Source organism: Rattus norvegicus, chromosome 13 (assembly GCF_021556685.1).
Source record: "Rattus norvegicus strain SHRSP/BbbUtx chromosome 13, alternate assembly SHRSP_T2T, whole genome shotgun sequence".
NCBI classification, from domain to species: domain Eukaryota; kingdom Metazoa; phylum Chordata; class Mammalia; order Rodentia; family Muridae; genus Rattus; species Rattus norvegicus.
The window spans coordinates 91,362,255-91,374,376 of record NC_141546.1 but is presented as its reverse complement, the minus strand read 5'-3'; the positions used below and the strand labels follow the sequence as shown (position 1 = coordinate 91,374,376).

At 41.5% G+C, this 12,122-nt stretch overlaps 1 protein-coding gene across 22 annotated transcripts in view; it reads right to left on the bottom strand.

Annotated features, from left to right (window-relative positions):
• Positions 1 to 12,122, bottom strand: part of Sdccag8 (SHH signaling and ciliogenesis regulator SDCCAG8) — a 250,441-nt gene that overhangs the window by 224,005 nt on the left and 14,314 nt on the right. For all 22 annotated transcript variants that reach the window (XR_015635230.1, XR_015635229.1, XR_015635227.1 and 19 more), the window contains 3 exons: positions 11,561 to 11,674; positions 9,333 to 9,458; positions 3,293 to 3,433 (listed from right to left, as the gene is read on the bottom strand). Coding sequence is in view for 17 of the 22 variants with exons in the window: in XM_087581025.1 (XP_087437151.1) it covers positions 3,293 to 3,433; positions 9,333 to 9,458; positions 11,561 to 11,674 (381 nt within the window). In the remaining 5 variants the exon portion in view is untranslated. The remainder of the gene's footprint in view (positions 1 to 3,292; positions 3,434 to 9,332; positions 9,459 to 11,560; positions 11,675 to 12,122) is intronic.

The following is a 12,122-nucleotide window of genomic DNA, read 5'->3' as shown; positions in this document are numbered from 1 at the left end:
ATGACAGTAAAGTTCAAAGTCCCCACTGCAAGTGAAGCATGCTCGGCATGCACTACATACGGGTTCTGAATGGAAAGGTCAAAAGTTTAATGCCTACCATGGCAAGACAAATGGCCACCCAATCTGTAGGCCGACTCAGTACACAATCTACCATTTAACAAGTACTTCTCAGGCATCTACACGAGGTTACCTCAAACCTCAGCGAGAGCTTATAGTCCTGTAAGACCAGGATGCGCATGAGTCTGTGAGATGCGCAAGAGGGAAAGCAGAAGTACAAAGGCGAAGCCTCCTAATCCAGGTAAAAGAAACACCAGGCTGCTTAAAGCAGGGGCTAAGGCTTGAAGAATGGTTTCCAGAACAGAACCTCAAGCTGTCACACCACGCCGAATCTTTGGGCAGCCTGACTGAATCAGCAGAACATAAAATGCTACGAGAAGGAGCAGCTGGACGTGGGAGAAACAGGAAAGTGTGGGACACGGGAAGAATATAAATGTTAGGACTTTTGTTTATTCAACCCATGTAGCTGAAGCACTGCACATGCACTGAAAACTTATCCAATTGAGTGTAGATTCAGAATAGCTGGGGGAAACAAAGTTTTTAAAGAACTAATTACAAATGCATAGGTAAGAGGTCATATGTGGAGCAGATAACCCAGTGATACTGAAAAGTAAGTTTGTAATGTCAAGATACTCACACGTCAGGAGAACAGAAGTTTATAACTGATTAGGTCTGAGATAGAAAAGGCAAAACGCATCCAGGTTTCTGAACTGAGCAACAAAGGTGAATGCCAGTGCTAAATACTATTTCAGAACCAGGAAGGAGAGAAAAGAACTCACAAAAATAGTCCAAGTAGTGACACAACGTTGCAAACTACAGTACAACAAAAAGAACTCAAAAGGCAAGATGACCACGTTAAGTGAAAACAAACGGCTTGAATAATCCCATTAATTAACAATGGCATAGACACCACATTATAAAACTAACACAGAGTGGCTAAGAGCCAGAGCCCAGCTGTGTGCTTCTAAAGGAAACCACCCTCAGATACTAAGATAATAACAGGTTAAAAGTAAAGGACAGGGAAAGAGAAATCTCACCATTCTAATGCTAGTTTTTAAAAAAGTATGACTTAGTAAAATAGCAAAATCTGTAAGCTTTTTTTAATTATGTAAGGAGTTCAGAAATGAAATATGAAAATAAATTATTATTTATAATAGCATCCAAACCAAGTAAGGACTAGTTCTAATGAACGATATTTAAATCCTTTCCTCAGAGAACATATAAATGGCCAAGCATGGTAGTATACTCCAAGCCACTGTACTTCAGAGGCACAGGCAGGACAATCGTGTGTTCTAGGGCCTGGATTCCAGGCCTGCCCGGAGTAGACTAGGTCCGGGGCATCCTGAGCTACACAGAAAGACCGTTTCAAGATAGCCAAAGGCCAGGGATGCAACCCAGCCAGGCTGTGCTTTGCCTAGTGCTGCTTGGACCAGGTCTTGATTTGCAGAATCTCAGTGGAAAAGAAAAACAAACAAACAAACAAAACTAATAAAGGTTAAGAACAACTTAAATAAATGGAGTTGTATGGAGTTCATGAGGATGGGTGAAATGGTATTATAAAGATATTAATTACCAAATAACATATACTTTAAAAAGGAGATCTAAATCAAACTCCACAAAGTATTTAGAAATGCGAAAAGCCAAAATAGTAAAGATAATCTTTTGGAAAAAGAATAACACTCTATATGACAGGGTCTACAGATTCAGGCTATAAGAGTCAAGACAGCTTAAGGAGCACAATGAAACAAAATCAGAAACAGAAGCACTCCTAACCTATGGAAAAGGTGCTGAGATGCAGGGGAGGCTTCTCAGGTGTGTCCTCACCTTACATGTGCAAACTGTTGGGTTGAACCCTCAAAACCACAGACATGAACTGCAACATGAAGGCACAAGGCTACCTTTTTCTTTTTTCTTTTTTTTTTTTTTTTCCTATTCTTTTTTCCGGAGCTGGGGACCGAACCCAGGGCCTTGCGCTTCCTAGGCAAGCGCTCTACCACTGAGCTAAATCCCCAGCCCCTAGACTACCTTTTTCAATAAATGGAACACTGATATATCGATAAACACATGAGAAAAAAACCAAACTGTGATCAGTGTACTTCATATCACCAAGATGAATTCCAGGCAGACAGGATATCTAAATGTAAAAGGCACAGCTATACACTCCAAAAAACACTTTAGGAGAATGTCCTGTGCCAGATAAAGGGGCTTTCTAAGAAAGAGAAAGCACTATACAATGAATAAGCAATGGAGTCTTTGTAAGTAAAGGGAGCAACTAGCTACCAGAAGAATTAAAATGTAACATACTCCGTGAGACTACAAACTTACACATAGCAAACTCTCTGTCTCTGTCTCTGTCTCTCTGTCTCTCTGTCTCTCTGTGTGTGTGTGGGGGGGGTGTGGGTGTGGGTGTGGGTGTGTGTGTGAAAGGCCTTGCACCTGATTATATAAAAAATTCCCCCAAATCAACATATCAAGTAAATGTAATGAAATAAGGAGCAGAAGTGCTCTAAAGCACACTTGTCACAAACTCAAGGGTAGCTTGGGTTCATGCTAAGTTCCAGACCACCCTAGGCTACATAGAGAGACCTTGGATGAAATAAACAAGCTCATAAAAAACAAATAAACGAAACCCCCTAGCAAATGCACATGAGTTCATCAGGAAAACTGCCAACCGTGTATAAGGAAGAGTGTGGCATGCCAGGGTAATTCTTGGGCCACTGATAAGGTGTAACCTGGTAAAGAATGGCTTGGAAGGCAGTCATTGATAATCAATTCAAGTGGGACACCGACATAGCCTAAGACCGAGAATAGTGCATGTTCTATGCAGAATTACTCACACAAGCACCAAGCTAGAAGCAACACAAATGTCCATGCAGATAAGAATATATTCAACTGTCTGGGAAAGTTGGGGAGTAAAGGAGATGAAAATGTAGGGTGGTCATGAGCAGGATGATGAAAACAGCTATCTTTGAGACTTACTGAAGAAAAGGCCATAAGCAATCGCCTCGGGTACATCCAAAGAACAAGGAGAAACATAGGCAAGGAACCGGAGATAACTCTAGAACAGAGAAAACTCAATGACGGACATGACAGATCCACTGGATGGGTTAAAAACTAGATGGAGCAGGTGGAACAGAACACTGGGGAACAGAGGGCGACGGAAATGACTAAGGTGCCAAGGGCAAAGGTGATGAGAAGAAACGGAGGTGCAGACACTGAAGCACACCACACTTACCAGCTCTAGCCTCCATTTGTCAGCATCACCGGTGGATGCAGCTTTGCCAGTCTCAGCATCACCATGAGAAAACGGTCTCTTTGTAGTTTCAATCACCCTAGAATCTTCTCGTGTCTTCATCCAAGAATTCTGCACGTTTCCCTAAAATAAAATGCACGATCAGTTGCAGCTGACATTCACCATTAAGTAGCCATGCAGACTGTGAATGACATCATGCCTCCCAGCCATGAGGGAAATGTGCGCGCTGAAGCTATGCTAGATGGTGGGTATTACAGGGTCAAGTGCCCACATATACAGGGAACAATGCAAATAAACATCCAGAGAAGCCTGGCTGGATGCCTGTGTCTTCAACATTCTCCTCAGAAAGCAGGCACTCTGGAAACTGACAGTCTTCTATTTTCCATATACCATGGACTCTAATTATCATAGCTGAAAACATGTTAGACATTTTTGGGCACTTCCTATAATTTGCTTAGAGCTCCAAGGATAAAAAGTATAAGGATCTGAGCCCTAGCAGTCTGGCTGCAGTATTTATGCCTTTTACAAAGTAAGAGAGACATGGGTTTTCTCTGCTGGATTTCTATCTGGATTCCAGATAGTGCTTCCAAAACTCCTGACGTTTTCAGAGTGAAAAGATCACATTTTGGTACGATACTTGGTGTTAGTCCACAACTGCAAATACCAGAGTTTCTAAGACCTTCAGAACCACAAGAAATGAGAACTTTTATGCTAATAAGATGGCATAGGTTCCTCCGAGGCTTCAAGAAGCAGGGCAGGGTTTACCTTGCTAGAGGCGGGAACTCTTAGCCTCCCTGTTCTCTGTGGATGAGGACGAGACTGACTTGCCAATGGCTACTGCTTTGCTTGGTCACTAACAAATCAACCAGGCTTCTGTAAGGAGCCTCCTTACAACTCCAAGGTGATAGGGCTTTAGAGAATTTCTGGGTTTGTGAACATATCACTGGGCTATAATGAACTTTTCTCTAAAACTGACCCTCTGGGATCTGTGTATTTTATTTCTCTAATTCATTAATTCTTTTAGACAAGAACTTGAAAGCCACTGGCTTTGGTGGCAATGAGTTTTCCAGGATCATAGCTCCAAGTCAATAAACGCTCAGTTCTTAAAAGACACTGCAACACTCTTATCTTAGGATGAAGTCACAGGAGAGAGGATTTTGGATGTTGAGAACAATCAGAAATTCCAATTAGTTTCTGGAAAAGTTTTTGTCCTAGTTTGTCATTTAGATCAAAATAAACAAACAAAACAAACAAACAAACAAACAAACAACCCTTTCCATGAAGAGGCAGCCTCCACCTGCAGGAGCCTTCACAGACAGTCTGCCATCACTAGTAACTAAAGTAGAAACTTAAGGTTCTTTGGAGAGTCGGTTGGATGGTAATTTGCTGAGGCAAACATGTGAAGGAACATTGTTAAAGTGGACACAGATGTGAACGGCTAAGGCCGACTTGTGAAGGAACATTTCATTGAAGCAGACACAGGAGAGAGGATGTTCTGCTAAAACAAGCACTTGAAAGGATGCGTGATGAAGGATTCTTTGCTAACCACACATGTGTTGGTCTATCTCACATTGCGTAGTTGAGCTGCATTTTGTCAGGACACCACAGAAAGAAATGCACCAAAAAAAAAAAAAAAAAAAAAAAACAAAAAAAAACAAAAAAACAAAAAACAAAAAAAAAACAAAAACAAAAACAAAAAACCTTCCAGCGGTCTGCTATGGCTTCTTACTGCTTCCGAGGACTTGGGCTGATTGGCAGAGTGATGTCAGCTGAGACAGACACGAGTGCTGAGGCAAGACACGCAGAGGACGCGTGATGTATGAGGGAATAAATCGGACTTGACAGTCAGTGATAGAGGCTGAGCTTGGCTTGCTTACAGAGCTAGTTGTGCAACAGTGTCACGGTCTCCCATCTTTGCTGATCATAGAGAGAGGCACAGCCAGGAACTTCTCAGGCATTTCTCCAGGTCCCTCCTGCTGACTTAAGGCTAAGCCCTGGCTGTCTCTGCTAGGTGGTGCCACCACTGCTGATTCGTGCTGCTATCCCCACTCTACCGCCCTGGACTGCTGCTGTGTCTGTGAGGTGTTTGCAAGTGGACAGAGCTGCTGCTGCTGACCTGTGAACTGAACTCAACGGCCGATTTCCAGACAGCACAGAAGGGAGTTGCTTCCAAAGAACCTTTCTAAACAGGTCCACTCTCCCGTATCCTTTCTTTAGCACTACCTCTGGTGGGTGGTGGGCTAAAAGGGAGGTTAAAGCATTTAAGAACCATCATTAAAAATTGTTGTAAAAATATAAAAAATAAAAATGCTGTCTTTTATCCCCTACTAGGCCCAGCACAGCGGTGCCCCAAGATGTCTGCTGGATATCTTTATTCTCAGTCAGCAAAGCGTCTCACCTGCTCTGCTCCATCCCATATCACACTGCCGAAGGCCTCTCTCTGAGCCGTCAGCAATGTCTCTACCTATCTAGTTCCCAAGGCAGGTTTCCATGCCAAAAACACACATCCCAACTCCATGGTGGCTCAGACAAGCTGCCCCACACTCCATTACACTTAAATCTACACATGAAAGAACATACAACACAATAACCTTTGACCCAATTGATAAGATAAAATTGCCCACCTAAGCATACAAAGCCCAGTACCATCCATCCTTTAAGAACATTAATAACAACCTGTAAATACACAGAGCGGAATCTTAACATCACCTGCCATGTTATCTACCGGCTACTCTCTCTCTCCTCCTCTGTCTCTCCCTCTTTCCGTTCCAGTCTCCTCCTCTTCCTTCAAACTTTTCTCCCGCCCATCCTTCCTTCTCATCCAATGACAGGCCTCCTTCTATCCTGTACCTGCCCTCACCTGTACTTTACAAGTTCAATGGGGAGAAGGTTCTGGTGAAGTCATCTGAGTGCTGAGTAAGTGACTAGGCAGATGTCCTTGGGGCAGTGGAATTAGCATAAAAATACAGATAACTCCAGGGCAACAAAAAATAAGGTTTGAAAATTAAAGTTACAATTAACAGAGGTAAAGTAGAGGGTGGTGAGAAGAGGAGGCAAGGGAATGAATCCAGGTGCCAGGCCAACACGTCTGCAAGCTACTGTGTAAGTAAGGTTGTGTCTTACAAGATCTGCTCATATTCAGTTGCTTCTGAAATCTATCAAGGATGAGGTACAATTTCCTCTAGAGAAACTGGGTAATGCATATAGACCACAGATAGCAGGCCCATGATATAAAATATTATTATTCTTTATAAATAAGTGCTTGTCCTCTACAGATAGCTTTTAAAACCTTGAATAGTATTTAACCAATTTTTTTAAATCCTTAAAATAATTGAAAACTTCTTATTCACTTGTTGTCAGGAAATATTAGCACAGAAAATGATGATGACTCAGAAGTGTTCTGCCTATAAATCCTATCCTAGATCTTTGAGACAGTGCCAAAATCGCTAATAAGTAACATACTTTAATATTATTATTATCTACAGAGAAAGCTTTTCTGACAGGAGACTTTCCTGGGGATTAAACTATGATTTTAAAAGATGAATGATGCCCACTGTGAATAGTTTTAGTTTTAATAAAATACTGTTACCATTCCTTTATAACATCTAGGTCATCATCCAGCCCAGAAATTCCAAATTTTGGGGGCTAGCCTGCAAGTGCAGAGATAGAACTGAGAAACAGAATTCTCTCTTCTCTGGGAGAAACCTCTGGGCAATATGGTTTGGTTTAATGTGAGCATTTCTTATTAATTTATACAGACAGGCAACAAAACTTAAGCTTAGGTAACTGGGTTCAAGGCGTCAAGACAGTCTCTGGGCTTCAGCCCTTGCTTTACCATTTTATAGCTCTGTGACAGTGTACCAGTTACTTAACTACTATTTTAACTTTCTCCTCTGAATTGCAAATAATAACACTTGTATAGCTATTGTAAAACTGAAATAATACAAGAAAAATAGCAAGCTTGATACAATGCCTAACACCAACCCAGGCAGTCAGGACAAGTGATAGTTATTACTATATACTTATTTCAGTCATTTACAGAAGAGGACATTGGGACACTGGAAAACCTAAGTTCAAATGAACCTATAGCACTGCTGAGACTTAGTATGAATATCTGAGTCACTAAAAAAGCCTACTCTTCCTTGAGAAAGACAATATCCCCAACTTACCAACCCTTAAGATATGCTAAAAAGGTTTATTCATATTAATTCCAACACAGTATGATGTATTGGTGAAAGACCTGTTTACCTGCCCAAGGAGACTGCAAGCACAACTGTTTGATAAAAGTGGATCCCACAGGAGGCTAGCAGGGCTGTACCACAGGAGGCTAGCAGGGCTGGCTAGCATTCCTACAACAGTCATTTTAGGGCTTGCATCCCTTTCACTGCATGTGGCTGAGTAAGATCGACAGCACAGCCTCTCTGAACTTTGCCTACAGTTAGGACTGTAGTTTCCCTTTGGCAAATCGTCTTTGCTGGGACTGCAAGGCAGATGTGCTGTGACCATTGCTTCCTTCCCTGCTCACTCCCCCAACCTCTTACTCACTCGCTGCCTGATTTCCTCTCTCATTTCACTTCCTCTTCTCCCACTTCTTTGCCACTGTATAAATATTGAAGATGATGAATAATTGACTCACTGCTAAGTGATTATATATTTATAAGACAAGCATAAGACTGTATTTTTAAAGGAGCTATTTCCAAGTACTTTCTATTGGGTGTTTTTTTTTTCAATTTGACATCGAAATTATAAGCACTAAGGTTGAATGTCTAACACCAATATTAGCAATCACATAAAGCTTCAAAATAATTATATATCAAGGAGTAACTTGTTACAAATGTAAATGTCTTCACAGAAAACAAACTGAAAACTACCCATCCGTGGGAATACACACACACACACACACACACACACACACACACACACACACACACCCCTACCTCAAGGGCTAGAAAGGAAATGCTGGGTCAGGCTGGGGGAAGCAAGCTACAAAACAAAAACCAGATGATACATAAGTACATCTTCAAGACTCTCACATACTCTTCTTCATAGAACTGATTCACTAATGGCACCTATGTCTAGAAACACCGCAACAAAGTAAGCTGCAACCAGTAAGCATCAAACTGTCCCATAGAAGGGAGAATTTGGCTACCTTCTAGGGTCTTTGGTCTCTACAGAGTCTAAATGGTCTCTACAGAGTCTAAAGACCATTTGCTCCATTCTTCAAAGTCTGGGCCAATGATACTAGAGGCAAGAGGCAACTTGAGGCTTATCTTCCTAAGATACAACTAGACCAGAAAAATCTCAGACCCTGACAAGGGTAAAGCTTCTCAATCACCAATAAAGGAACTAATCACTATGAGCAAGGCTGATTAAACCAAACTTCAGAGACTCAGGACAGAATCTTGACTCTCAGACTCACAGCCGGGGTCCTTCCTACTACACAGTGCTGCTCACTGAGCTAAGATCTTAGAGCTCAAGAGAAACGTAGAGAAAGTCAGCGGCTCTGGGGAAGACGCTGACCTGGATTCACACAGTTCCTCCTACATAACACATTCTGCGCGGGGCTTACAGGTTCCTCTTTCCGTATGGAAAGGCGGAAATGCATGCTCAGAGAAGACTGGGGGTGGGGAGACCTCCAGCCTGGGTTCTATCCCCTGAAGACCCATTCCACCACAGCTGAGTTTAATTATTAACGCACCATGCAAATTTGAGCATGGCATTCTCACCAAACCTCAAGGAGAGATGGAACAAGTATGTCCAAACTATGGATCATGGGCCATATGCACCCCAGAATAGCTATGAATGCAATGTAGCCCAACACAAAATCATCCACTTATTTAAAAATACCATGAGTTTGTTTGCTTGTAGTATTTTTTTCTTTACAACTCAACTTCATAGTTCTTGAGTATGAACTTTGTATACAACAATATTACGTCAAAAGGTTGGACACAGTTGAAAAGCTGGGAGAAAGGGTAGAAAGAAACATTCAAATTAAAATATTATGGTTGTCAACACCACTCACAGACATATCTAGAAGTGTTTGCTCCCTCAGGGTCTCCTCCTGTCTTTGAGATTTCAGTTCTTGCTGGAGCCTTTCATTCTCAAGTACAACTACTTGCACCCTATTTTTCATGCTGGATAATTCATCCTATAAAAAGCAGAAATCAAAACAGAAAAGCTTTTAAGCAACATTGATGTTTATTAATTACTTGGAATCCAACAAGAAATAAATTATGAAAGACTTAACACCATCAAATTCCTGATGTACAACAATTATATTAAGGTAAGAAAGGAAACCCAGCCCTAGGTAATATTATCTAGGATTTGGGTTACTAGATAGATAGATAGATAGATAGATAGATAGATAGATAGATAGATAGATAGATGAAGTCTGCTGGCGGCCATATCACAATGTGCTATTATTTTGTTTATACAAGGAATCAAAGACTAGAGGAAAGTCTTATTTAGAAGTTTCTCTAAGAGATGCCTTCAATACGAGGCTGAAGAGTGAGTAAAGCCCTGCCAATGACTAAATGTCAATAATGTGTAGGGACTAAACGGAGGGAGGGTGCCAAGGCACTCAATATGCAGTGTTTACCACCCGGTACCCAGAAGAACTACAAACGACGCAGACTGGTATAAAGTTTGAGCACTTTTACTTACATCTATATCATTGGCCTAGCAACATGTAATAGAAGGAACTAAGAAAGTCACAACTTTAATAGCTACTGAGTGGCATCTTTCTGAAAACAAAAAAGTCTCAAAAATACAGATGTACGAGTGTTTGTCCTACTATTCCTCACTACTATAATCAAAAGCTCTTACGTCAATGCAGATTCCTTTTTCCTGTGTTAGGAGGAAAACCCTGTAATTAAATGTTGTGATGGGAAAATAAGTTTTAGAAGTCTAGTTCTCAGTCTGATGTGTTAACTAAGCTTGGAGGCACCATCCCAATCTCTCTAATAAAAACCTGAACAATCTGAAAATAAAAATCCTTCTCAGACCACCTAAGAAATGAAGTCACAGAGAAAGCTGTGCCCCTTCGTCAGAGAAAACATGCTCAGAACTACAACACTGGAACAGAAACCTTTAAGAAGCCTCTGCAGAAGCCAGCACTTAGGGAGGAAAATCCAAATGATAATCGATTCAAAGCTCTAGGACCCTTCAAGAGTTTTAATCACATGGCTACCAAGTACTCATGGTAAAAATTAGAAATATACCCACTCATCCAGGAAGGGAAGGTAGTGAAATATGCCCAAAACCTGTGTCCTCTATAACAAGGCCTTACTTGGGCAGAAACACTTTCAAGGACCTATCGACACTGGCTTTATGAAAACCTTTATGGGCTCAGTAAAATGTGAAAGGGACTCACAGGATCGAACAGTACCTTGTCTCCTCTATGACAAGGAGAAATTCAACCTACAGAAATTCTTTCAAAGACTCTCTAAGGAACCCTGAAGACAGCACATGATTCCAAGACCACAGAAGAAAATTTAGCCTGGTATCTATAATAAAAGCAGTAAAAGGAACCTAACTTCTAGTCATAAAACCATAAAGCCTCACAGTAGAAGCCAGTTCTAGTTAGGCCTCTGTTATGTGAGAAACACCATAAGCAACTTGGGGGAGGAAAGGGTTTACTTAGCTTATACATCCTAACTACAGTCCATCACTGAAGGAAGTCAGGACAGGAACTTGGGGCAGGAGCCTGGAAGCAGGAACTAGAGCAGAGCCACACAGGACCTACTTCCTGACTTGATTTTTATGATTCACTTGGCTTGCTTTCTTTTACAAGGCATAGCACTGCCCACAGTGGACTGGACCCTCCCATATCAAGCAGTGATAAGAAAATGCCCTACAGACATACTCACAAGTCAATTTGATGGAGGCACTTGCTCAACTGGGTTTCCCTCTTCCTAGAGGGCTCTGTTTTGTGTGAAGTCGACAAAAACAAAGCAGCACAGCTACTTTACCTAGTTACTATTCCTTAGTACCATGCACACCATGTACAGCATTAACACCAACTTCAACAGCAAATAACAAAACCTCTGAGCGACTAACCAGTCAGAAAAGGCAGAAAGGACAGTGCCACATAAGAATAGTTACTTTCAGTGGATCACAGTAAACATGAAAACTCAGAATTGCAGACTTCTCTAAAAGGCATGACTAACATACATTGGGGTCCTAATAAGAACAGCAAACTTCTATACAAGGTATGACTGATAGACATTGAGGTCCTGATGAGCAACTTACCTTGCAGAACTTGACTTCTGCTTCCAAATGGTGAATATACTGAGACTGGTCGTTAATGATAGGAACAAGGTTGTGCATGGTAGGCAAGCTACCATCCTCACAATCTGAGGGCCGCTACAATAGAAAAGACGAATTAATCAGCTGCAGATTTCACAGAGAATCATCTGGTTATCCTTTCTACATGCAATTTAGTGCTGGTGTGGCATAAGCCAAGACTAGACTGTGGAATGCTAGATCACGGTGCATGCAGAGTATTTATTTCTCTAGTCTATAAACTGCACAAGTATAAGACATGAATATTATTTTTGAAAGACAGAAAGTAACAGAGTTATTAGAGCCATGGATTCCTTTTTCAGAGCAGGGTACTATAACTGGCTTGGGAGGGGCCACTTGCTTAACTACTTAACAACACGGCAGCCCATTCAGGAATGGCGCCACAGAAGAAGAGTGTCCCCTGAAATTCACATCAGCTCACCAAGGAAAAGACTTCAGAAGTCAAATGCACACCAGGGAAGCAAAATTCTGTTTCAAAGGTCACATTAGGAAGGCTGGAGTCTGGGCT